Below are 25961 nucleotides of genomic sequence, written 5' to 3' on the forward strand. Positions count from 1 at the left end.
AGCGGAATCTGTGGTTAACTTGGAGAAGATTCCAGGCGCTGGAGAGGCAGGCCTCAGACTTCAGATGGTCATTCAGGGAGCCGGTCCCTTCCTGTGCCCTGTCCAGAATCTCAAACATCCACCCTAGCATAGCCTAGAGCTGTTTTTCCACGAATCTGAGACAGGGATCCCAGGGATCTTGCCCAGGCCGCACCTAGAGATCTTGACCTTACAGGGTCTGGAGTCACAACCGGGAGGGAGATGGTGGGAGCTGCCCAGGGCCTGCCTAGACAGGAATCTAGACACACACCTGCTTGTACATGAGGGTCTTTCCTTGGAGAGCTGGTCAGGAGCCAGGTACAGACACCCCTATTCTAGGAGTACCCTCATCAGCACTGTCCAATAGAATGCTTTATGCTGATGTGTCAGTGGAGCCCTTGAAGCATGGCTAGAGTGACCGAGGGACTGGATTTTTAATCGATCATATTTTAATTAATTTCCATTTAAATTGAAGCAGCCAGATACGGCTGCCAGTTACCCTACTGGACAGAACAGCTTTTAGCTGAAGACTCAGATTGGAGATGAAAGCCAGGGACGGGAAGGTCAGAATCTGTGGTTTGTGCAGCTCTGGGGGCTGACGTTGCCAGGAAGGGGAAGGCCCCAGGGAGGGGAGAGGTAGGACGCTGGGTATCCAGCTCCGCAGAGGAGAGAAGTACCCGGTTCCCCAGGGCTGAAGTGCTCGTTCACGTGCGCAGACACTCACACCGGTGTGTGAGCAAACAGCCTGGTGCGCCTGCGGGCATCCACAGACACACTCGTGTGTGGTCTAGGAGTTCCACGCCTGTGCGTGATCCGGGAGTCCGTCGTGGTGTGCACGTGGTGTGGACTCCCAGGTGCACACAGGCCAGGGAGCGAGGGCTGCTAGCCTAGCAGGTCTTGCAAGAAGGCCCACATGTACTGGTGCATTTCCTTGGGGTTGCTCTGTGGGATCCAGTGCCCCACGCCAGGCAGGATGTGGGCCTCCAGCCGGCCGGGCACAAAGCGACTGCTGATGGCTCCTACCAGCCCCTGCTCCAAGTACGTGTCCTTCTCTCCCCACAGCAGCAGCGTGGGCGTGGCCAGTTCCTGGGGCTCCAGGGGAAGGTTCCTAGGGCCAAGACAGGTGGCAGAATAACCGCCCCTCCCCCTTGCCCCCCAGAACTCTCCTGAGCTTCCGCCCCGGGTCTGGTCTCACCTGAAGAGGTTTCGGTAATAGTTGAGGGGCCCAGTGAGGCCACCGGGCTGGGAGAAGTCATAAAGGAAGGCCTCGAGCTCGTTGGGGGTTAAGTGTGGGATGCCTCTCTTGCGGTGTGTGAGGGTGGTCTTCAGGATCTGGGTACACAGCAGACCTACGGTTTCAGTGCCCAGCCTGCCCAGTCCCAGCCCCCCACCCTCCACGTACCCCCAGGCCTTTGCCCCACTGCACCTGGAAGTCAGACATGGACAGTAACTTCTCAGGCAGCCAGGGAAGCTGGAACAGGAACATGTAGTTGGAACGGAAGAACTGGCTGATGTGGTGCATAGAGTAGTCTGTGGGCGGCAGGGGAAAGGCAGATGTGAGGCCTGGGCCTGGGGTGGCCCCACCCCCTCGCACTCCTACACACACCCAGGTCAGGCACACAGATGCACCAACACTCAGGAATGTCATCGCATGCCGGACCTCGTGGGGGTGACTCGACATTCCTCCTGGCCCGGGTGCCGGTGTCCCTCCCTGCCAAGTGGTCACTGTATCCACAGAATGGGGACACCTCTGTCTGCAGCCACTGCCCAGGTCTGGATGCATTTCAATACTTATTGAGCACCTACCGTATGCCAGGACCTGTTTAAAACCCTGGCGACACAGCAGTAAATGGCACAAACAAAACTCCCTTGCCCGCCTGAGAGCTGACAGTCTAGAGACAGAGACAGACAAGAAACAACACGGAGGGAGAGAGAGAGAGCGGGAGAGAGACCACAGCACTAGGACTATTATACTGGGAATTAGAATCAGGTGATGAGACGGGTATCTGCTTACTCATCTATGCCTTCCTTGCCAGAAGAAAGACATTTAGCCTCTCTTGCCTCGGTTTCCCCAACTGGATCGTGGAGATAACGACACTTTCGTATGCACAGAGGCTTGTGTTGGTTATGTATATGCAAAGCTCCTTGTCAGAGCAATTGTTACCTGTAAGTGCTCAGAAACCGTGAGTTACTCCTGAGTGCACGCTCACTGATTGTAGATTGGGAGCATCATGGGTGTCTCCAGCCCCCCGGGGTGGGGGGGGGGCCGGTGTTGACTGGTGGACAAGGAAGTGCAGACACAGAGACAAGCCCCTCCACACGGGCATATTCCAGCGTCCCGGGCTCCCCAACACACCTTGGTACACAGACATGGGGGCCGCACTGACAACTACCATCCGCTCCACCAGGGACGGGTAGTAGATGGAGAAATTCCAGGCGAGGACCGCACCCCAGTCGTGGGCCACCAGGATGCACTTGGAATAACCTGGGGGGTGAGAGGAACCAGTGGGAGGTGAGAAGCCAGGGAGAGGCGAGGCAGGGGTGAGGGAGGCCAGGCCTGGGATGGGGGTATCCGCACCCAGGCCCAGGATGACATCCTGGATGTCCGCCATCAGCAGGTCGATGGTGTAACAGTCAACATCCCGAGGTGCATCTGAGGAGCCGTAACCCCGTAGGTCCACAGCCACCACGTGGAAGCGGCTCTGGAACTCCCAAAGCTGGTAGCGCCAGGAGAACCTGTCAGGCGGGTGGAGAGGGAGGTTGAGTCAGGGTCCCCAGGCTGCACCTCCACCCTACGCCCGGCAGGGGCTTTCGGCAACCCCACTTCCCTGCCCTGGACTTCCCAGAAAGGAAGATGGGGGAACCCCGCGCCGAAGGCAAGGTCGGCTGCACTCCGGGTCCAGGGCAGCGTCGACACTGATACCTCTTTGTCCCATCTCTGCAGGGACATTCCTGGAGACGCCTGTCCTCGAGCACCCCCTTCTATGCCTTGGGCCCCCGGTCTACCCAGCCAGCCCCGCGGCACCTCCAGCTCCACCTGCGGCCTTGGGCGCCCCAAGCCCCTGGGCTTCATACCTACCAGTTCTCCGGGAAGCCGTGCAGAAACAGCATGAGGGGTCCGTTGCCACGTCCAGCGGAGACATAGTGGAGGCGCAGGCCCGAGCTCTGGGGGAGGACACAGTCAGAGACCCGGGGAGGCCCTCCGCACTAGGCTTGACACCCCCCCCCCCCCCCCCCACACACACACTGCCCGCCCTTCCGGCCACGCGCCGACCCCCGTTTGGATTCCACCATTTGCTCTCCGCTCACCGGGGCTCGGCCCCGACGGGGCCCGACCTCCCGGGGTTCTCGACCCCTGAAGCCCCGACGGCCCCCCGCACAGCCGCCCGCGCACGCGCGCTCACCTTGAGGGTCAGGAAGCAGTGTTCGCCCAGCGTGGGGTCGCTCAAGCAGGCGGGTGGGGTGCGCCGGGGGCGCCCGCAGCAGCCGCGCCGGGGCCGGCACAGCACGTGCGTGAGCGCGATGCAGCCATAGACGGCGGCGGTCAGCAGCGCCGCGCAGAACACGAGGCTCCACATGAAGGCGCGCAGGAGCTTCAGAGTGACGCGCGACGGCGCCAGCAGCGCTGTCACCACCAGCTCCGGCATGTCGCCGCGACCCGGGACGACTTCGGCGCTGCCTTCGGGGGTGTGGGCGGGGGGCGAGAGCAGCAGCAGCGAGGCGGGATCCGGGCTGGGAAGCCCACCGCCTTTGGTCTGGGGACCCTCCGTGCCTCCGGGGCTTAAGGAACGCGCCGAGAAAAGAGGAGGGAGGCTTATATCGAAACAGCCACCGCACAGGAGTCACCTAAGTGCCAGGTAAACACCTGGGCGCGACGGAGACAGGGAACAAGGATAGGGTGCGGGGATGGAGCCTGCGAGGACCAGGCTTCCGAGGCTGGGGAGGGGCTTTGAGGAGAGGGGAAGAGAATTGAGGGCGGGGCCTAGGCAGGCGGGGGGTGGGGGAGGTGGGCTTCATGAGGGGGCGGGGCCTAGTAGGACTCCCGCCGCGGGTGGGTGGGAATATTAAGTCTAGAGGGAGATTGATGTCTGGACAAACAGGGGATAAGGAGGTGACTTTAGTGAAATGGGCGGAGCCTAGAGCGAAGGGGCGGAGCAATACAGGGTAGGTGCGGCCTACGCGCCGGAACCGTGGACCCACCTTGGCCTAGGAGCTGCATAGGAGATGGAGGCGTGGCTTAGAGGGCGGGCGGGGCGAGGGTGGGGTCCAGATGAGGCGGGGCCTAAAGTTGGGCGGGAGAAGGCCGGAGGCTGGGCCCGGATACTTTGGGTGCGAGGGCTGGGCCAATAAGCTGGGGGTCGGCCCGGGTCCGGGCTGAAGAGACGGGGGGCGGAGCCGGGACCTAATATGGCGGGGCGGGCGGGCCCGGAAGCGGAAGGAGGGGACAGGTAGTGCCTTGGCTGGGATTAGAAGGCGCGGGCGGTCGCCGCAACCCGGGGAGGACTTGAGAGCCCCTGCCGCCGCCCTTCGGAGCTCCCCTCCCTGGAGTGCGCGGCCCTGTCCTTGGCCTGGCTGGGAGAGACCTAACAGCACCCTCACCCAGGCCTGGTTCCAACGGCGGGTCCAGTGGCCTCGACCCCGGGAAGTCCTCCAGTTAGTCCAGCGCCCGCCGGCCCCGCCCCTGCACGGCTGTGATTGGAGGGCGGTGGTCATTGACGTGCGGGTGACAGGTCTCGCCCGGGAGCCAATCGGCAGGTGTTGAGGCCGGGCTGGGGGGTGGGGATTCGCCGGTGGCGACCAATGGAGACGCGGAGACTCTTAACTTCTAGAGGGCTGACCCGGCCCGCGAGCCGGAGGACCGGGCCGGTTGAGTCCCTGGGGCTGTCAGAAAGAGGAAGTGGGTCAGGATCGGTCGAGAAGGCCGACAGGGCAGGTTCTTCCTCCTGTTTTGCAACCTTCCCCCAAGATCCTAAACATTTCACGGTCACTCACCGTTTAACCCACGTAACAACCCTATTAAGTGTAGGTACTATTATCACATCTCTGTATTACAGACCACGAACCTGAAATTCGGGGATTAAGTCATTTGCCTAAAGCCATACAACTTGCTGAACGGGATTTATGAAAAAAGCAACAATCTCGGGCTCCACCTCTCCCGCCCGGAGGCGGCCATTGGAACGCTGTTAGCTTTCTTCTGGTGGTTACCCAGGTATCTCGCTCGACAGGCTTGTGTGGCCATTTCTTGAGGACCAATTTAGGAAGTTCATTAAGGATGGACTCAAGCCTCACCACCCCTGGACGGACCCTACCCATTTTTAGTTTTCCTTTTGGTTTCCTCTCTAACTTTAAACACCCTTCTCATTATTTTTGTCACCTCCCACTGCTAACCTCTACCTTTGTGTTGTTAAGGCTGAACAGGACACCATCCTGGGCCCATAATTAAGTCTGTGGGTTCCTACTTAAAGGGGCATGGTGGTTTATGTGGTTCGGCCTCAGTAAACAATGTATTTCAGACTCGGTTGGACGGCTATGATTACATGGCTTGTATTGTACAAAGGTTTATTCTCCCTGTACCAAGTACCTTTCTTTTCTTGCACGATTAGCCTGGATCACAGCTTCGGTTTCTTTTACACTTTCCATCAAATCAATCCTCCACAGCCACTGGGTGATCCCGGTTGTGCCTCCTTGAGTCCTCTAATCTGGCTGCATGGCTGGTGGGAGTCTGGGGCTCGCCCTTCTTCCTCTGCTACACAAAACTGACTCCCTCCATCCCCCTACCCCAGCTTTGCCCTCAGACAAAAACACAGCAGTAGTCACAGGATGGTTAATTTTATATTCAGTACAAATGTTTATTTTTGCAATGAGAACTGCACAAAAAAAAAAAAAAAAAAAAAAAACCTTTAGTATATAAGTGAAAAGTCTACGAATTCCCTTCTACAAATGTCTAAAGTGTTTAATACAAGTCTCAGATTCACTGACATAATTATTGGCCAAGCGATCCGTGCATACAGTACAGTGGGGGGCTTGTACACACCTCTTACTCTTGTATAGGACTAAGATTTCTAGTACTGTGGGAGGGAATGGGAAATGGCCAGAGAAATTAAATAGTAGATCCAAGTTCTAATTACAACCCAGTTAGAGGAACACCCATCAGGGAGGTGTGGAGAGGGCCATGGCAGAATTAAATCTTTAGAAGGAAGGTGCAGACAAAACCATTTCTCCAGCTAAACAGTCGGACCTGGCCTGGGGAAGTTACTGAACAAAACACGGAACAGAAGTGAGGGGATGGGATGAGATGGAAGAAACCCCAAAGAACCAATGAAGTCCCACTTGAACCGGCAGCACAGTGGCACACCGAGGAAGTGCCTGCTGGGGGGTGGGGCAAGGGTAGGGAGGCAAGTGGGGGCCTCTGGCCGGTCGCCCGAACTACACTCTTGCCAAGAGGTTTCGGCAGATCCCAAACACAAGATGATACAAGGGCTTTTCCGGTTGAAACAGAAAAGGGAGATAGGGGTTAAGAAACAGTGCTAGAAATGTTTCAGTTTACGTCTCTGCACACATAAATGATACACTTTCATCCTACATCCTAGGGGCCACTCTTGAGTGCCCCCCTTGCCTTGTGGCACACAGGCAAGGGGGGCAGGGTAGCCATACGGCAGGATCTCTCGGGCAGGCATGTGTGCGTGCGTGTCTACATGCATGGGTCGGGGGAGGATCCCGTTGTGGGGGATGGACACTTATCTAAGAACATCTGGTTAACCCTGAGCTTAAATGAAAGGAGCAGTTAAGGTAGAGGCAGGCAAGGTGGCAGAAGTGGCCCAAGTCCTCTGGTGAGTGGGGGACCAGGATGGAGGAGGGCGAAGGGGGGAAAATACTGTCTGGAGTCTGGCCAGGTTCTGCTGGAGCATGTCACCCCGCTAGGAGACCAGGGTCCATAGAAAGAATGGGTGCCTGGGCTCCGTGTCACAGCTTCAACGTGGTCACAGGAGACGGCCTAGGTGGCCCTGGTGGTAGTTCTTGTACAAAGGTGGTTTGGGATTTGGGGGGGGGGGGGGGGGGGGAGCGGCCCTGGGCCTAACCTAGGCAACAGGTGGTTCACAAAGAAATGTCAGGAAGACACCAGCATTAAAAAAGAGAGATGTGTTTATTCCATGATCAGTACAGACCAAATGCATATTCACCGTATGAAAGTCAAACCAGTCAGTGACTCCAGAGTTTGGCCAACACTGAGGCACCAGCGACGTGGTGTAGAGTGGGTTCTCATGGCACACGTAACCTCACCAAGGGCTCCAATTATAAAATTAAAAAAAAAAAAAAAAAAAAAAAAAAAAAAGTAGGGGAAGTGGCAGCCGGCTGGTCAGGCTGGGTGGGGAGCCTCTGCCTCAGTGGTCTGTGGCCCCCAGCCCCCGGTGCCCGCCTCATCCCCTGGCCCTTCCTTTCCTGGTAAAAAACAACTCAAAACAGATTTGACATTAAAAAACAAAGGAGTGGGGAGGGAAAAGAAAACATGGCTTTATAATTAAAAATAGACTAATAAAGTTTGAAACTGAGTAAAATATAGGCAGTTTTTTTTTTGTGTGTTTTGTGTTTTGTTTTGTTTTTTGTGGGTTTTTTTGAGTTTTTTTTTACACCAGTTTGGTGGAGTCACCAACAAACTTCAAACAAAGATATGCCAACTATGTTCACTACACAGTACAGCCACGGTCACACACTACCCACAGCGCGGTGGCAGCCGCCGCTCAATGAGGAGACGATCACACCATTTCGGAGATAAGCAGTGCCATTGTGTCTGGAGGAGAAGAGAGAGTTAAAAATAAAATAGAATCCAACAAAAAATATATATATAGGAAAAACAAAACAAAACAAAACAAAAAAACCCAGAAACACAGTTGGGAAGGAACTGACTTTGGTTGGTGGCCTCACTCACCGGGCGAGGCCGGCCCACACACGCGCGTGTGACAGTCACCTCGCTCCGAATTGCCATGGACACACACACACCTCCACGGCACTATTCCCTTTTGCACAAGCGAACACTTACAGAGAGCGGCTCTCGATTAAAGGCTTGTGGGGGGAGGGGAGGGGTGGGGTCTGTTCAAGGCAAAGTCAGTGCCAGCAAGGGGTGGGCCGGCGCCCTCGCCCGCCTCCAGCTCGCTCGGGCCTGCCCTGGCCTCCTGGGAGCGGGCGGTGGTGGCTGGGGTGTGGGGGGAAGGACTCCTGGTGGGCAGGACGTCACGAACGTCACTTTCTCGGGGACAGAAACCAGTCACGGTGGTGGCGGCAGCAACAATGTCCTGTGTATACTGTGTAGACATTTGGCGGAGAGCAGGGCCTGTACCCTGCACGCGGGGACGCGCGGCTTGGGTCTGGCCGGCACTTGCTCGTGGCGAGGCGTGCTCTGAGCTGACGTCCCGTGAGGGGGTGGTGGGTGGCGGGCTGTCCAGCTGGCTGTAAGGCAGACAGGCTCTGCGATCCTCAGCTGCCCGTCAGGCCTGCCCCGGGCACAGCATGCAGGAAGGCCAGGCCCGGAGACACCCCCTCGCCGCTGCTACCGCCTCCACTGCCGCCCCTAACACTATGGAGAGTCAACGTTTTGCCAGAAAATCAGAGTCAGAAGTCACCTAGGTGCTCTCAGAAAAGATTTTCTTCAAATATTGACAATAGATCACTCTGGAAATTCATGTCAATGGTAGCTGCCATCTGGAGGGGAGAGGTGGGAAGGAGGGAGTGAGAAGAGGTGCCCCCCCTGGCTATGGCTTCCGAACTCCCCGCCCACCCCTCAGCCCCTTCCAGCACTGGCCATGCCCTCAGGGCCCACATCCAGGCACCTCAGCACTGGCTCTGAGCCCCCTCTGAGACCCTGAGGCCAGCACAGTGCAGAGAAGCAGCAGCCCTGTCCTGAGCACCGCCCCCGTCCCGCCCCACGACCCCCCCACCCTGCACGGGGTGCTCACCCCACCTCTCACCCTGTCCTGAGCACCCCCTCCCTGCATGGGGTGCTCACCCCACCCCTCGGAGAGAGACTGCCTTCACCCCGGGGTTCGCGGCCCCCTTTCGCAGCCCCTGCCCAGAGGTCCCCCCCACTCACCGCTTCCCGGCGCCTTCGCTCCTGCTCCCGCTTTCGGGCCAACTCCCTCTGCTGATCCAGCATGGACTGGGGCTGGGAGCTCTGGGCCTGGGGGGCGGCGGCCGCGGCCACGGCGGCCGCCTGCTGCTGCTGCTGCTGCTGCTGCTCCTGCCGTTGCTGCTGCTGCTGCTCCTGGCGCCGGCGAGCCTCCTCGTGGGCTCGCCGGGCCTGCTCCAGCGCATCCTCATCCTCCCGGCTCCTGAGGAGAGCAGGCCAGAGCTGCCAGTGAGCAGGGGCAGGGCGGGAAGGAGGGCAGAGCAAGCCCCAGAAAACCCCAGGCTGCCTGCAGCCCCAGCCCACCTCATGCGCTCCTGCCGAAGCCGCTCCTTCTCCTTCTCCGCGTGCTCGGCCTGCGCCTTCAGGGCCTTCTCACGCTCCTCCTTCTCCCTGGCAGCGCGGCGGAACTGCTCGAAGCTGTCACTCGAGGACTTGGCTGTGGAGGACGGGGTGGTGGGATGCTTCTGCACCAGGCTAGCCCAGGAGCCCATGTTCTTGATTTTTAAGTCCTGCCAGGCAGAGAGACCACAGGGTGGGGGGTGAGGGGCCCTGCCAAGAGGCCCAGAGCCTGCGGGCACACCCACCAAGGTGCCTCCCTGGAGTGAGGGACACTCGTGGACTCACTGCTCCTACCTTTTTGGGTGCAACTGGTGTCTTCGGCTCCTGTTTCTGTTTGTCCTTGTCGGGGGCCCCTGGTGGGGGTGCATTCTGCTCAGGGGGCCGGATCACAGGTCTCCCGACGTCCACAGGCTTCATCTCAGGCCCTGGAACACAAACTGCTTGTGGGCCTCGGCTGGGGCCCATTCCCCCCTGCCCCCAAGCCCAGCAGGGCACAGTCAATAAGCCCACAGAAAGCTCTCGTCCAGTGCAGGCCGGGGGCAGAGAGGGCACTCACGTTGGGGCAGGTGAACGGGCGCCTTGATGCTCTCCGGGTGCTTAGGGGGCTCTGGCCGCAGCGAGGGGCTGAAAGGCTCGCTGCGGATGATGGGTGAGTGGATCTTCTCCTCCTTAACCACCACCAGGGGCTGGGGCTGGACCACAGAGGCCGCGCGCAGCTCCTGGGACGGCACAGGCACGGTGGCCGGTGAGGCAGGTGGGTGCCTCTGGCACCGGCCCACACCTGGCCCTGGGGGCTGTGGCCCAGCCCTGCCCTTTACCTGCTTCTTAGGCTGGACATTTTGCTGGGGTGGCGACTGGTGGGTCAGGCTCTGGAACGGTGGCATCTGGGGGGAATGTATCATAAGCGGGGAGGGGGCTTCGCGAAGGTGACCTAGGAGAGGTGACAAGGAGCACATCAACTTGTATGGAAGCCACTGGCCTGGGCCCGGCCGAGACCCACAGTGGCTGAGCCCTGAGCAGGTCAGGCCCCTAGTTTGCTGTGCGTATAGCAGCGCTTTGTGGAGCCACGAGCTCAGTCCTGGTGTCAGAATCACCAAGAATCTTTGAAAAGTGGATTCTGATGTATTTGGTTGCAGGTAAGGTCTGGGCCCGAGTGCTTTTTAAAAGCTTTCCAGATGCCTCTATGGCACAGGCTGGGTTAAATATAAGGGACCTCAATAACCTCACAGAATAGACATCCTGGGCTCCCAGCTGTCCACGCATGGCTTAACTTGCCTGAATGGACAAATGTTTTGGGCCTAGGGCCAGATGCCCAGGACCCTCCCTCCCCACACAACTTAGATTGCAAGCCCCACACAAGGGGGACTCCTGGAACTGGCCCACCACAGCAGAGCCGGGAGAACAGTCCTCACCTTGTGGCTCTTATGGGAATTGAGCCAGCCCACCCAGCCACCCACCTTCCTCAAACCAACGGTGGGGTGGGAGCATAGGGGAGGGTCAGTGGAGATCCAGGCAGCCATGAGGTTCAAGCACCTGGCACAGGGCAGGAGTCTTGAAAGCCCCATCAAAGCACTTAAGCCTGACTCCCCAGTTTCACTGGTGAGAAAACAGCCTTGGGTCATAGTCACCAAGTCCCGCCTTCAACTCTCTACATATTCCAGCATGGAAACACCCTCCTGCTTGGATCCTTGACATGTCTTGGCTGGCCCCAGCATGGGACAAGCCATACTTGCCCATTAACACAAAGCCACCTCTCTGCAGTGCCCTTCCGTGCTCCCGGTCCTGCCTTGTGCCTCACACTGAACAACCTAACCCAAGTTCCGCACGCAGGCCCTTCCACTGACCTTCTCCAGGCTGGATTCCAGCCGCCATCTGCCAGCACAGATACAGACACCCTTGGCCTTCCACCAGTCTCCTGGGCCTGGCACAGACCACAATGCCCCAAGTATGGTGGACCTTCCTTGCCCCCATCCCTCTAGAGCCAGAACTTGCTCCTAACCTCAAGAGAGGTAGAACGGCTGCTCAGAGACAACATGGTGCCAAGGATCAGCCTGCCCCTGACCCCTTGGCCCCTGGCCCCGCGTGGCAGGTTTTGCCAGACTTGGTGTCGGTGGCCCCAGTCCAGGCCTAGGGATCTGCAGGCATAGGACAGGACTGCAACAGTCTCTTGTCCGGGTGGCTCCCTCAGCAGCACCTGTTTAATCTACCAGTCGTTAGAGGGGAGGTCCAATGGCTCGGGGGTAGTGCCTATAAGCTGGCCACATGCCCACAGGTGCCTGTGAAACCCCCTTGAGACTCCAACCACTTGGCCTTTGGCCCGAAGTCCCCGGCTGCGTTCCAACCCACACTGCTCCCTGTGACCCATCCCAGGCCGCAGGAGAGCAGGGGAGGTGGGCCTGGGGACTCATGGCGTAGGTGGCCAGAGGAGGCTTACCCCTTTCCCCCACTGCCCCCCACAGGGAAGCCTGGCCTTCCTCAAGGGCGAAAACAGGCGAGCAGCACAGCTGCTGGGACCAGCAGCAGCCTTTCCCAGGGAGGACAGACAGCTGTTCTTGGCTCAGGGCATGCGATGATCCACTTGGCACCTGGCAGCTTTTGCTAGGTTTAGGAGCAGTCACGGCCCGAGATCAACAGCCTTGTTGTTCAATTTGCAGGCGGCACCTGCACTCCCCAGCCAGGCTACGTGGTCCTCCCTGCCAAGTCCAAGAACTTCAACCTTGATCCTCACGCGTCAGCACACCAGGAGGCACTGACTGGAACAATCCCCCTCGCTGAAGCTGCCCGGCACGGTATGGTCACAGACACTTAAAAAACAGGGGCCAGGAAAGGCGAGAGGGTGCAGCCTGACCACTGCTGTGGGAAAGGGCAGCCTGAACCAGGCTGGAGAAAGGGAGCAGGAAATGGAAGATGGCTCCTGGGTGTGCCCCAAGCCACCTCTCAGCTTAAACCCAATTTTCTCCCACATGGTCCTCATGTACCAGATGAGCTTTACAACGCTGAGAGCAGGGCACCTAGTTCTACAGGTTCCCAAACAGCCCCAGCTACCCTGGCCTGCCCCCTAACTCTGTCTGGACCTCACTTCCTACCCTGTTTAAATTAGCTCTGGCTCATTCTTTGATACCTCCTCCAGGAAGCCTGTCCTGACTCTCAGAAATGGATAAGATGCCTCCCTGGGCTCCTGGCTTCCCCGCCTAACAGGATCACAACGTACTGTAATGCTCGTGACTGCGACTTCCCAGACAAGGGCCAGCGGGGACCCCATTCTCAGTCATCTCAGGTGGCAAGTCAAGACAGACCCCAGATAACAATGCTACATGAAGCCCCAACGCCCCCTCTCGGCCACCTCTCCAACCAACCCAGAGCCTTCAAGGCTCAACTCTGGGCCCACCTCAGCCTGGAGCTTGAGCTGACCCACTGGGCTTCTTAAAGACAAGATTCTGGGCCCAACACCAGTTTTCCCAGAGCCCGGGGCGGGGCGGGGGAGGGGGCAAGGGCCGACTTACCAGTTGAATAGGGGTCTGACTTGTGGTGCCGGGGTGAAGGGTGGTGCTGGATGACCTGTTGAGGCTTGGCGGGCTGTGGCGGTGGCGGCTGCTGGCCAGGGGGTGGGTGTGCGGGCTGCTGGCCCGGGGGTGGTGGGGGCTGCTGGATGTGGGTGGGGAACTGCATGGGCTGCATGTGCACGGGCCGCGGCGGGGGCTGGTGCTGCTGCTGGGGCGGTGGCTGCGGCTGGGGAGGCGGTGGTGGTGGCTGCTGCTGCAGCTGCTGCTGCACGGCGGGGTGCGGTGGGGGCGGCAGGGGGGGTGGGGGCTGGGACTGCACCTTCACGGAAGGGAGTAGCGGTGTGGGGGGCTGCACCTTCTGCAGCTGCTGCAGGTAGAGCTGCATCTGCATGGAGGTGAGGGGTGGGGTGGGTGGCTCTTCGTCCTCCTGCAATAGCACTTGGGGGGGCTGAGCCATGGGGGGCTGTGGGAGAAGGGGTGGCTGAGCCAGGGCAGGTGACACGGCCGGGGGCCGGGCGGGCTTGGGGGGCAGGGCGGCGGCTCGGTTGCTGGGCCGCGACGGCTGCTGGGGCAGCGCGTTGTGCAAAGCTGGAAAGACAAGGGCGCGGCAGTGAGGCTCACGGCTTCTGCATCCCCACGGCCCAGCCTTCCCACTCCATCCTGACCTCCTACGGGTCTCCCTCCACTGGCTGCCCCACCCTCTCTGGCCTCCCACAAATTCAGGAATAAGAACAGTTTCCAGAGAAGTCTATGGGATCGGGCCCCTCGCCAGTGCCACTCTGCCCTGTGCCCTGCCCCCCGACCTCCCTCCTTGCCCTGTGGGTCTCAGAGCAGGCCTTCCCCAACCGCCCCCCCCCCCCCCAGCTACTTTGTCTCTGGCCCAAGTGTGCATGCACCCCCCAGCACCTCCATCCCCAGGTTGGAGGCAGCGTGCGGCAGCGTATCTTTTTTCTACCTCGCGCGACACCCACCCCACGGAAGGAACAAATCAGTGTCTTCCGTATCAAAGAACTAACTCTATGCGGGGCCTGTCCCATGGCGTGCGTCTCAGTCTCCCGTCATTTCCTTAATGGCTTGGAAAATCAACTGGCCTCCCTTTGGAAGCAACACAACTACAGCCGAGGGGGTTCCACAGGTCGCCCAGAGTGCCTAGTCAGTGAAAGAGCAGGACGGGAAGGGGGCCTCCCTGCACCTCGGCAGGCGTGGCCGCAGCTCACCTGGAGGAGAGACCACCGAGTGCTGGTTGAGATGAGGTGGAGTGCTGTGCTCGGGCGGCTGGGGCAGGTGAGGGGGCAGCTCGGGCTGCGGCAGGTGCAGGATGGGCTGGGTGAAGTGGCCGATGGGGTCGAAGACGCTGCCTGGGAGCTGGGGCTCCAGGACGGGCACCTGGGCGGCGATGAAGGGCGGAGGCGAGGACTTCATCGTGGTGGCTGCCTGTGGCGGCATGGAAGGCGGGGGCGGCGGGGGTGGGGGCTGCTGCTGCTGCGGAGGTGGAGGCGGCGGGGGCTGCTGGGGAGGCGGCGGGGGCTGCTGGGGCACGGGGGCCGGGGTCTGCTGCATCTGCTGATGGTGGTGGTGATGGTGCTGCGGACAGACAGGCTGACATCAGGCAGGCGGGACACGCCTGTGTACCCTCGGGGCCCATGAGGGCAGGTGGCCAGCTGCTCACCTGCTGGAGGACACCCCTGAGACCACGTACCTTCTTCTGCTCCCTCCCGGGGTGCCCCTTCTTTTTTGACTTCGGAGCCATCTCTGCAGAGGGAAAGAGAAGGTGGTGAGGTGCTGGGGGAGAGGACTGTGAGCCGGCCTTGGAGGCAGAGCCAGGAGAAAACACAGGGTAAGTTCAGAAGGGCTGGTGACGGTGACAGGGAGGGTAGCTGGGTTCCGTCAGGGACGGGAGTCGGTCATGGGAGAGAGAGACGTATGGGGCGTCACCTACCCATTTGCCTGCCACTTCTCCTAGCAGGGACCACGTCTGAAAAGCCTCCCTGCCCACGAGTTCCACTAAAGGATGATGCCCGGGTACGCTGGGAGATGAGCTACAGAGACCTCCTCGCCCAGTGTCTCCCCCACTTGCTGGGTCAGATGCCACTATGGTGACCGAAGTGTCTGTACCCCAGCCCGCTCTGCCTTGGGAACAATAGTGCCACTCAAAATGATCACATCCATTTGATGGATCAGCCAAGTGAGGCTCAGAGAAATTAAGGGACCTGCCCTGTGTCACGCAGCTGCAAAGTAACGACATGGCTGCCTCCAACTGTACTGCCCTCTAAGCTGACTCCTTCCCATCCTCCCAGGGGAAGCAGAGCTGCACAACTGTGGTGAGAGTGGTGATGTCAGCATGGGCCAAGGCCTGGCTGCAGAGTGAGCACTTTAGGGGAGGGACTGATGGAGAGAGGGAGGGAAGGCAGGCCAGCGTCTCAGGAATGACCCGGAGGAAACGGAGAAGGTGCTCGCTACCGTGGCCAGCAAAGGTGGCCACCAACCAGCATCCCCTTCCTCGTGAAAGACCAGCCTCAGACAAGTCCCCGTGATGGGACACAGCCAACGTGCTGCAGGGAGAAGGCAGTGTGTGCCCTGGTTCCTCAGGGGCCAGCGGCTTGTTGCTGCCATCGTATGGCCTTGTCCAGGGTGGGCCTGTCCCTGCAAGGAATGGGCAACTGCCAACACACACACCCAACCCACAGATAAATGCTAAGGATCTTCCGCCACCTGTTTGTCCCCTGCCAAGAATCGCTGGTGTGCGAACCCCAGAGAGGGAGAGGAGGCCCAGTCGGCACTCTTGGCCTAGGAAATGATGAAGTCAACAACGAGGTAGGAGACGGGACCCACGGTGCCTTTCAACTTCCTGTCACCAAGAGACACCTCTTGGCTTTGCCTGGCTTCCCCTGAGCTCCTTGCCAGGGTGCCGGCTCTTGCTGGTGTCGGAGGACACATGCTTTGCCCAAGGCGTGCCACCTCTGCTGGTAGCTGCTTCACGGAGGGCCGTGCTAAGCTTCTGTGAGGTGCACAGCCACAGGGCACAGCGCGCTACCAAAACGGAGGAGAAGGGACCTCATGCCCTGCAAGAGCTCACCATTCCATGCAAGAGACAAGACAGTGACAAAGACCTCAGCAGCTATGGACACACGTCCTCATACAAATGGCCGCAACCGGGGACACCTGGAACACGGGAACCAGAAGCCCAGCCTCAAACCCGGACACTGGAGATGCCAGGAGAGGGTTCAGGGCTCTTTGGGTCACGGCAGGAAACCGGGTGAGAGGAACACTCTTGTGGGTGGGACATACAAAGGGGACAGTTTGGGTGACTTGCGGGATTAGGGCCATGGCGCTGGCAGCTGCAGGGTGAAGGAGGGACACTGAACTAGAAAGGTGGGAGGCCCAGGACCAAAGGGGCCCTCCATGCACTGGGCAGAGCACGGTGTGCAGAGGCCTCTGAGCCGAAGGGAGCAGGAAGGGGCTGGGGGGTGGGGGCGTCCCTCCAGGACGGGCACCTCTCGCAGCAGATCCCAGGAACAGACACTGAAACTCGAGGGAGGCTGGAGCAGCCACTCACACATGGGCAGGCCTTTGGGAGGCTGGGGGACTGGAACCTAGGGTAAGAAAGGGCTCAGGCTCAGTGGGGAAAGTCTGACCAGGAGAAGACACGGTGTTGCAGAGAGAGGGCTGGGGTGGCCTGTCATCTCATGGCCTCAGGGGAATCCCCCTTTTTTTTTTCCTACCATAAAGGAGGGACGGTGGTAGCTCTGTGTGCCCTCACTATCCCCTCGCAGGCCGTGAGCAGAGAGGCCCACGTGAGCACTCATGGGGACAAAATGCTGTGGGGTCCCAGGGGTTCCAGAGAGTGGGTCTTGGCTGCCTTGGCAAGTGTCCCAGGTCTCTGTGGGGAAGTGCCGGTGGGGAGGGGGACGGGCCTAGAGCGGGAGAACCGGTGGGAGGTACGCAGCAGACCTCCAGGACCAGAGGTCACAAAAGGGGCCGGCGGTGGGGACCAAAGGGTGCTGGAGCCCGTTTGGGACAGCTGCGTACAGCTCATGTGGCCCGAGCCTCCTGCTGGAGTTACTGGTAGGAAGACAAGACAGGAAGTGCACAGCTTCACGACACACCAGCCCCGAGACACCCACACAAAACTCTCTAGAAAGGGTTACATGAAGATGGCCTCGAGTACTGTGTGATCTTTATTCCATGAAAATCTTGAACTCAACACAAATTTCATCTTTACATAGGATGGTAATTGTACAAAGAATTAAAACGTTTTTGTAAAATCTGATTAAAACACTGATTCCTCCCCCGCCCCCCCCCCCCTCCGCCCCCACTCAAGGGAAGGAGACAGGATTGAGGGTAAGGGCAGGGCAGAGGCACAGAGCCCCTCAACGCAACGGACTGGGGAGCCCTGGCGCTAGCAGAGGCCCAGGCCACCCGCCCCTCCTACAGCAACTCCTCCGGCCCCGCAGGCTGGCTGGTGTGTCAAGGCCCAGCTGGCACGTGCCCCTGCTCACACACAGGAGGCTGCCAATGAGGAGTGAGTGGGCACTGCTCTCTCTGCCCTATTCCTGGGGCACTGGGCACAGGTGACGGCTCGAGTCTAAAGATCGAGTTCCCTGATAGATAAAAGCCCGATGGGCAAGGAGGCCAGGATCCCTGGACAGCAAGGGTGCAGAGACCCTGCAGGCGAGCTGGCCTGTGGCTATAGCTGGTATGCACGAGTGTGGGAAGGGGTGGAGCGGCAACACAGGCCGACACTGTGGGAATCCAGGCTGCCATTTGTTCCAAGACGGCAGAATCTTCCCAGAAAGACAATGCCAGCAGCTTCCCAACTGTCCTGTGGGAATCTCTGGGCATGAAGCCCCCTGGCTCCAGCCAGGCCGAGCTGCACTGGGAACACATCAGGCACAGGCCAAAGGGCAACTCAAAATAGTCTGTTTGGCAAATGAGTTTGACTGGAAGAAGACTGGCCAGAGGATCAGAGAGCAGCCTAGGAACTCGCAAGCATCACTGCAGGGCCCTGGAGAGGCTGGATCTAGAACCCAAGGCCCCGAGGAAGTGTCCCAGGGTTTCTGCACAGGAGGTGGCCAGCATCCACCAGCTGCTGATGGTGAACTACACCTCCTCAAACTTGCTTCCAGCTCTAGAAGGCAGGCTCCGAGGTGCCAGGAGACTGTTATAAGCCTTGAAGAAGTACACACAGACTACACTTTAAAAAGGAAGAGGGGGGGGAAAAAAAAAACCAAAACAAAAAAAAAAAACCCAAAAAACCAACCCCCCCCAAAAAAAAAACAACAACAAAGAAAAACAAAAACAAAACAAAACTCCCTGAAACACAGATGCTGTTCCTTAAGGGACTTTTCATCAGGCAGTTTTCTGCTGAAATGCTGGATTCATGACCAAAAAAGGGCTGATATTTATTTTTAGAGCAAAAAATCCTATTCAGTGCCTCTCACAGGGTTTGGATGATGTGGCCACCCTGGCCTGCCCCACCCCCAGAGGCTGTCATTATTCTAGGGGACTGAAGACTGAGAGGGTGCTTGCACTGGCGACACCCCTTCAGAGATGTGCACAGAGCAAACCCCGAGGGCTCTGATGGCCTCACTACGGACTGGTCCAGTGTTCTGGGTTTGAGAGCCTTTTCTCACCCACCAGCCCAGCGTCCCACCCCACTTGGGACAGGTCACCTGGCTGCATGGCCACTCTTCCTCAAGTGCCCCTCACCAGTGGCCTTCCTAAAAGCACCCCTTCCCCCTGTAGCCTGCTTCTAATTACTTGGGAGGGACAGGGAGGCAGCCCAAGAGGTACTTTCCCCTCTGTGACTTCGGGCAAAGAGGCCAAAAAAGTTGGGAAAATGCCCAACAGGCAACAATGGGAACAATGAAAACAGAAGGAAGACTCCAGGGGCCGGGAGTAGTCTGTGGCTGGTGACAGCCTCTGGCTGGAGCCTCACAAGCCACCAGAAAGAGGGCATGCTGAGGGACAACCTCGTGAGCTTTTGAGCCCAGCCAGGCTTGCCCCTAAAGCCCCTGTTCCTCACTGGGGAAAGCTCCAGATTAATCAGAGTGTTCTTCTTTAGGCTGAATGAGATCTTCCCTGGGCTAACATCATTTTAAGATCCAGGAGGAAAGCAGTTAGGATCCAGAAAAAGAGGGAGGGATGAAGAGAGAAAACATACTCGTGACGGGGCCTTGCACACGGAGCAGATTGTCATCACCCTCTGGGAGATGCCACCCACCCAGAAGACCCCAGACGACCAGGGAGGCTGGGCAGGACAGCCAAGCAGTCTTTACACAGGAGGCCCGGGTGGCCAGCCAAGCAGGCAGCCTTCCCGGAGGCGGGATTAGGCGTGTGCTGCTGGACAGGACTAAATCCACCCCAGGGGACAGGCCCAGGGCTCTGAGGAATTCCATAACTTGATGGAGTCCTGTCCCTTTCACAGAAGAAAATGGACTTAAGCTATAGCTTGCTGGGAAGGAATCTGGAACTGAAGACCGTTTTATTAAGAGTCCGTGTCCAATGATTAGGCAGGACCTACATAGAGGGAGAGAGAAACCAGTGTGAGAGAAATGGTGTGGAATGTACCGTTCAAGTCACAAGAACAGAAGAACCACAGACCGAGCCAGCCTCCTGTGCCCTGCCCACGGACAGGGCACGAGAGAACGGCGCCGGAGCCTGGGAGCCCTGCCCCCTGCCTGGCCAGCCGCGGGCGGGGACAGACCCACCTTCCCTTTACAAGGGCCACAGATCCGGCACGTGTGGACGTCTCCAAAACCACCCAGAGCCTGCTCGTGCTTCCACACAGAGTAACTGCTTCCAGGAACAAGTTCACGTGCACCCTGAGCATGGACCAACATTTCCTTTACTGGTCTTTGAATGTGAGAGATGCCCTGGCCTGTCGTCCTTGCCATCACTCCTGAAGACCAGCCAGGTGTGCCCACACGTCCAGCAGGCACCGCCCCCCCCTCCCCCCCCCCCCGCCCCCCGCCCGACCCTGAGCTTGTCTCCCCTCTGTATCTGCTTTACTGCACACTGTCTTTCTCAGGGAGGTGATGCCGGCCCTTCCTCAGGGCTGGGGCACAGGTAAGAAAACCCCCAAGAGAGGGGCTCTGCAGTGCAGGACCTCCAGCAAACACCCTCCTTTCTGCATTCCTACAAACACCAAGAAACATCAACAAAAAACAAATTACAAAAAGACCAAATAATTCTATACACCGTCAAGGTGGGGTGAAAAAAAAAAAGATGCCGAGGAGGAAAGCGGTCTCGAGTGTTTCCCCTTGACGGGAGAAAGGCGTGGGGCATGTTCCCACCCACACAGCAGAGGAGATGCCTCTGCCAGAGTCACGGATGCAACCAGCACTGCAGTCCCATGGTCTTCAAGTGTGTGTGTGCGTGCGCGTGGGAAAAACCCACCCACTGGCCGGACTGTCATTCAGGGCACATTCCACAAGGCTCACCCTCGCCCACGAAGCCCCAGAGTCCCTCCAGCTGCGACCCCTGCATGTGAGTGTATGAGAGGGGTCACCTGACAGCACAGGCAGACCAGCTACAGTCCTGCCCTCCAGGTCCCTTCCTACCTCCCTACGCCCCTACCAGGGGCCTGGGCCTCTCCCTCTTCCCAAGAGCAAGTATCACACCCTTGGAGCAGGCAGCAGCAGGCCCCAAGATGGGCCTGGGACCCAGTCCCTCAAAGACCCCAGGGGTCGGAAGCTGAGGCTGGTTGTCTGGGAAGAACGCCTTGTGGCCTCTGTCTGCACTTTCCGGCTCAAATCTTTCCAAAACATCAAGCATTCCTTTTTTCCCCGGAGCTATTAAGAAACACCCACAAGCTCAAATCCTGGGAAAAGGAAACAAGGAGACTAAAATAGCTGGAGTGAGCTCCCACTGCAACTAGAAGACCAGGCACAAATCCAAGAGAACTACCCCACACCTCCCTGAACCCGTCCCAGCCAGGTAGCTGGGGTACAAGGGTGCAGTCCTAAGAGGGGCAGGAGCTGTGTACCCACCCTACCCAGAAAGACCCGTGGATGGCACGTGGAAGGAGGCTGTCATCAGCGTCACAATGGGGTGGAAAGCTAGACAAAGAGTCCTAGGACATTCCCTCTGGCCCCGTGAGCCAGGCAGACATGATCCCAGCACTGGTGACCAACAGGCCACACAGCTCTGCCCAAAGCCCATCTGGGATGGCTGCGGAAAAGGGGGAACCAGGCACTCACCTCTGGCCTGCCCAGCCGAGGTCTACAGATGCCTTAGGAGCAAGTGGGAAAGTGGAATTTGCATCCCCTGCCCTGTCCCAATACTGAACCCTGAAGCAGATTCGAACTTTATCCAGAACTGAAGCTCAATGGAAGACCATAATCCAAGTAATAGCTGGGTTCAGAGGATGTGGTGGGGCTGGCCAACAGCGTGCTTCTGGGCGGTGGGGAGGAACACATGGTGGCCTGGGACCGAGCTAGGAAAGCCCAACCCCTGCCCCCCCAACTCCATCTGTGGGTGCACCACCTCCCTGAACTGCTGCTTGGCCCCAAGGACCAGCCCCATGCCTTAAGTAGTCCACAGCATCCTTATCTATGGAGAGCGGCCAGAGAAGGGATCTATGCACCAACCCCCCCAACCCCCCCACCAAGCTCCAATTTAGTGCCTCTGTTTGGTTTCTTTTGGTGATTCATGTCTCAGGGCCCTGTCAGCAGAAACGACCCTTAGTACAAGTGACAAAAATAGGCCCTTTCAGGAATTTCGGCTCCAGTCCAAATGGAAACACAAGAACAAGGAGGGCAAAAACAAACCCCAAAAGACCAAAAGAAATACCTTCAATACCCCCAACCCTGTCCTATCTTCCCAAGGCAGAACCACTAACTGGCCACAGAAATTGGGGCTGCCTACCTCCAGGGACCCAGCTTGAGCAGCTGCCCTGGAAGCAAGTGCAGTTTCCTATGCGGGATGGGGTGGCGGGTGGCTGCGTTCAATGATGCAGGGGCGCAAGCTCCCTCCCATTTTCGGGCCAAGTGTCTGAGCCCTAGGGCACAAACCCACACGGTGGTTCTCTTGAGAGAAGCATCCAGCTGACCCATAACAGAGCTCTCCGGTGCACACAGATGGCAAAGGAAAAGCCAGAACCTTGAAGACAAATGGGAGCCTCCCAAAACTCAAGGTGGGGAGGGTGCCTGGAAAGAGGGATGGGCCGGAAGCAGCAGGGCAAGCCACCGGGCCGGATTGCTGGAGCCTGGGAGCCTGCAGGCCGTCGGCTCAGAGACTGTAAATCTCACCCTCCTTCCCGCCAGGACAGCTGTTCCCAGGGCTCTCAGATTACTTGTTGCACAATCCTTCCATCTCTTTAAAAGGGGGGGCACAAAAAGGGAAAAAGTATTCTCAGCAGTAGAGAGCTGTCGGAGATTCCGTCACAGCTGCCCCACATCAGATGGTAGGAGTGTGCAAGGCATTCAGGAGCCCAGGAGGATTTCCCACCTAAGGCAAACACACACCAAAGAAGAGCTTGGGGATCAGGGACAAAGGCCACGGTCACAGATTCGCAATGAGGACTTGCCGGTTGGGTACCACGATCTACGTCGGGGCCAAAGCAGTTTGCCCTTGGCCAAACTGCGCCGTTTTAACAATCGGGTCCCCTGCCAATTCCAAGCTTTGGGGTTTTCTTTTGGTCACTCATATACCTAGGAGAAAAGGTTGTGACACCCCTAGCAGGAGCAGCGTGCTAGAAACTGCAGGAGGTGCAAAACCCCAGAGCAAAGGCAAACCTGCGGCATGGCTGGCACAGAAGAAGGTGAGAAGTCAGGGGCCACCAGGAATGCTAATTGGGCCCAAGAATATGGTCATCCATCCTGCTGAGGGCAGTTGGCGCTGGCTTCCTGCCAGCCCTTCCTGGGTGGGTATGGGGGTGTGGCGCCCCCTGCTGGTTGACAGATAAAAAAGCAACGGAGGGGGGGGGGGCTGGTTAGAAGAAAAGGACAAAGGATGGAGACAGAAGGGCAGCAAACTGCCCACAGCAGTCTCTGCATACAGCGGAGCTCAGGAAATATGGAACATAGCTTAATGACTTAATGACTCTCATTTGGGCCCACTGGAGACAGAATCTGGAGTCTTGGAGAAGCCCTTCGCCCACCTCAAGGCAAGCCTCCCACCTACCTGGGAAGCCTGGTACCCTTTCCTGTCAAAGCGGAGAGAGAGTGAGAAGGCCCAGAAGCCCTCCTGTCCTCAGCTTCCCCAGAAAAAGGCAGGCTGAGCTGACAAGAGGACCCGGGTGTGCACACGCCTCGGGAGAGGGGTCACAAAGCTACTCTAAGTGTAAGGGGCCTCAAACTTCCTTGGCCCGATCAGATCACGTTATCTTCATAAACTGACTACGTGGGGCTTACTATTAGTTTTAAGTCAGAATAACATGCCAGAGACGAAACAGGTCTATGAAAGAAAACACCCAGAAATACACTTCCCACTGAGGATGCACATACCACAGCCTGCCTGGAGAGGCTGCTTGGCTGATGGCACTAGACCTGCCCAGGGGCCAGCCCGCCTCCCCAGACTCGCACGGCCACCCCCACCAGCTCCAGCTCACAGAGCAGGCTAGTTGCCAGGCTTCCTTTCTAGCCTCTCCTCCGGGCCAGTGTGAGGGAGCATCTGCCCCTCTCCCCATGCTCCCCGCGAATAATCAGGAAAGCGCCCCTCTGCAGGAAAAGCTTCTCTCCTACCAGCCTGCAGCTCTCAGCGTCTCCACCTGCCCTTTCTCACTCCCACTTCCCACACTGAAGCTGCTGCTCAGGTGGGCGGTAGGGTCAGTCAGGACACCACCATGGGGCACACGTGCAGGCCCACGTGTGTGCACACTGCGTTAGGAGCAGCCAATGCAGCTGTGAGCACTCTGGGGCGAATGGCAGAGCCCCGAGCCTGGTGACAGCAGAGTCGAGAGCAGGCCGCTACACACGTGCTGCTGGAGCACATCACCTGAACAGCCGTGCTGCATGCGACCGTGACAGGAAGAGACTGTAGGGCTGGGCGGGGTCACACGAACACTGATGCCACCAGCTGGGCCCCAACACCCAAGGTCCTCACCAGGCCCCCCGAGCTCCCCAGAATCGTGCAGTGTCAACACCGTGAGGGTACAGGGCTACCCAGTGTCCTAGCGAGAGGGTTACCGTTCTTATTATGACAGCCATCTCTGGTCTCGGGTAGTCTGGACACGTGACTGAGCCAAACGCAGGGAAGAACTCGACAAGAAGCTCAGTAAGACATCTAACCTGTTTCGGAGTCTTCACTGTCAGAAGAGCTGGACTCGCTGGTGCTCTCCGACTCCGAGGACGAGAAGCCCTTCATCTTAGAGGAGCCAGCAATCACATCAACTTTCTCGGCTGTAATAAAGCAACAGGGACACAGTCAGGCAGGGCCCCGACCTAGGGGGCTACTGCTGGCCACAGGAATAGCCCAACCGCCCGCAAGAAGGGCCAGTGGGCTGCTTCTACGAGGCCCTGACCAGTCCTACCGCGTGCCAGCCAAAAGCGTGGCTTAATACTAGAATTTCAAAGCCCCTCCAATCTCTCAATACCCTATGCTGGGTTCACCAGACAGTTAAGGGACAAGGCAGGAAGTAATTCCCTGACATGAGGGACCGCTGAGCTCAGGCTCCCTCAGCTACTTTTCAGACAGTGGGTGCAGGGGACCCCAAGACATGACGGCAGGGACAAAGCAAGACGTGAAAGAGCCCTGGGAGTCTCCCAGCACCTCGGTGCGTAGACTGAGGGCACAGTGTCACTGTGCAGCACCCTAGGGAGGGGCCCGAGCGCCCCAGGAGTCAACGTGGACTGGGACAAAGGCTGCATACAACACTCTGATGTGGATATTAAGTCCTACTGGTCTCCAGACAAAAGCCATGAGTTAAGATGAGACATTTGGAACAGGCAAGTGCTGCCTGGCAGACTGTTGTGGAGGGGCCCGTGTCGAAGCAGAGAAGCAAAGCAGGCAGTGTGGACCTAACATCTTTCCTCCTGGCCCCTGCACCTGGCCCTCACCCTCTGTTCCAAAGAGGTGGCAGCAGGGCGGGGGTGGCTGGCTTTTGGGGAAGACCCAGTGGTAAGGGCAACAGAAGCTGCTGCTCAGAGCAAGGCTGAAGACACTGAGGTGCAGGCAGGCCTTAGATGGGTACCGACCAGGAGGTGGAGAATGGCACCACCAGCCCAGGGTCAAGTGTGATGTCACAGCCCTCCAGAGGTTTCTGTGTCGAGGACACAGCTTTTGTAACTGGAAAAACAGCCTACAGAGGGAGACGGCCATGTCTGGAAGGCAAAGTTAATGGAGAATGCCCACTCGCCCAGCCTCCTCCCTGTCGGCCAGGGCTGGCCAGGACTCAGAGCACACCCTGCCCCAGGGGCCCAAGGGCACCTTGAGGTTTCCTTTTCTTCCGCAAACAGGAGGTTACGTAGCGCTCCAGTTCTCGAAGGGTGGACGGCTTCAGAGTCTCAAAGTCGATCTCAATCTCATCGGGGTTGGAGTTCTTGAGGGAGGGCTCCCGCGACTGGATGATGTGCACCACGCGGCCCAGTTTCTCACCAGGGAGCTTGTTAATGTCTAGGCTGAGCTGCCGCTTCTCCTCATACGACATGGGCTTGCACTTGTCCTCCTCCTCCGACTCGTACGCAGGAGGGGGCTTGTTCTTCATGGGCGCAGGCTCCTTCTTGCTACGAAGGGATGATGCAGACACCATTGTCAACGTGAGGCACCCATTCCTCCATCTGGGGCTTAGGGGAGGGCTTCCACACCCCCACCCAGATGGCCTTCACGGGAAACAGGGGAGGCTGGCAACGCCTTCCTGGGAAGCACCCAACGGAGACAGACCGCAAACCATGCCCCGTCCTCACCTTCTGCTCCATGCTACCTATCTTCCTTCCCTTCCCAAACACACTGGGTGCCAAGACCCACCCCAGGAGAAAGGGTGCGAGGCAGCCTCCCTACCCACCGTGGCCAGCAGGGGTCCCCACCCAGGGCAGCTCAGG

The 25961-nt window shown here is 58.5% G+C and overlaps 2 protein-coding genes and 1 long non-coding RNA gene across 9 annotated transcripts in view; 1 reads left to right on the forward strand and 2 right to left on the reverse strand.

The window, feature by feature from the left end:
* Positions 1 to 445: 445 nt before the first annotated feature.
* On the reverse strand, positions 446 to 4694 carry EPHX3 (epoxide hydrolase 3). Of its 3 annotated transcripts, none has more exons than XM_078443267.2 (8): positions 4618 to 4694; positions 3423 to 3798; positions 3098 to 3183; positions 2597 to 2754; positions 2375 to 2503; positions 1445 to 1548; positions 1214 to 1350; positions 446 to 1126 (listed from the first exon to the last, which is right to left on the reverse strand). In XM_078443267.2, exons 2-8 carry the CDS (start codon positions 3663 to 3665, stop codon positions 901 to 903), a joined length of 1083 nt encoding a protein of 360 aa, XP_078299393.1. In that variant the 5' UTR covers positions 3666 to 3798; positions 4618 to 4694; the 3' UTR covers positions 446 to 900. The 3 variants fall into 3 exon arrangements, with proteins under 3 accessions (XP_078299393.1, XP_060486454.1, XP_078299392.1); XM_060630471.3 differs by lacking the exon at positions 4618 to 4694 and adding an exon at positions 4219 to 4472; XM_078443266.2 differs by lacking the exon at positions 4618 to 4694 and adding an exon at positions 4219 to 4472 and having other exon boundaries at positions 3423 to 3831.
* On the forward strand, positions 3771 to 5532 carry LOC132678296 (uncharacterized). The gene is made up of 2 exons (XR_009609544.3): positions 3771 to 3875; positions 5073 to 5532. It is a non-coding gene; the product is annotated as an uncharacterized LOC132678296 (long non-coding RNA).
* Positions 5533 to 7143: 1611 nt separating this feature from the next.
* Positions 7144 to 25961, reverse strand: part of BRD4 (bromodomain containing 4) — an 87062-nt gene continuing 68244 nt past the window's right edge. For 4 of the 5 annotated variants that reach the window (XM_081791910.1, XM_081791911.1, XM_060630473.3 and 1 more), the window contains 11 exons: positions 25351 to 25646; positions 24213 to 24323; positions 14651 to 14733; positions 14199 to 14565; positions 12982 to 13569; positions 10297 to 10409; positions 10035 to 10197; positions 9773 to 9903; positions 9443 to 9648; positions 9104 to 9341; positions 7144 to 8715 (listed from right to left, as the gene is read on the reverse strand). In XM_081791910.1, coding sequence (XP_081648036.1) covers positions 8647 to 8715; positions 9104 to 9341; positions 9443 to 9648; positions 9773 to 9903; positions 10035 to 10197; positions 10297 to 10409; positions 12982 to 13569; positions 14199 to 14565; positions 14651 to 14733; positions 24213 to 24323; positions 25351 to 25646 — 2365 coding nt within the window. In that variant the 3' untranslated portion in view covers positions 7144 to 8646. The remainder of the gene's footprint in view (positions 8716 to 9103; positions 9342 to 9442; positions 9649 to 9772; positions 9904 to 10034; positions 10198 to 10296; positions 10410 to 12981; positions 13570 to 14198; positions 14566 to 14650; positions 14734 to 24212; positions 24324 to 25350; positions 25647 to 25961) is intronic. The other variant, XM_060630475.3, reaches the window with a different exon arrangement.

Source organism: Panthera onca, chromosome A2 (assembly GCF_046562875.1).
Source record: "Panthera onca isolate mPanOnc1 chromosome A2, mPanOnc1 haplotype 2, whole genome shotgun sequence".
Taxonomy (NCBI): Eukaryota; Metazoa; Chordata; class Mammalia; order Carnivora; family Felidae; genus Panthera; species Panthera onca.

Coding starts and splice junctions, on each gene's coding strand:
- EPHX3 (XM_078443267.2), bottom strand. CDS start 3,665: ATGCCGGAGCTGGTGGTGACAGCGCTGCTGGCGCCGTCGCGCGTCACT. Junction 2,755..3,097: donor CACGGCTTCCCGGAGAACTG/GTAGGTATGAAG, acceptor CCCGCCTGACAG/GTTCTCCTGGCGCTACCAGC. Junction 1,549..2,374: donor CCCCATGTCTGTGTACCAAG/GTGTGTTGGGGA, acceptor TGCCGCCCACAG/ACTACTCTATGCACCACATC.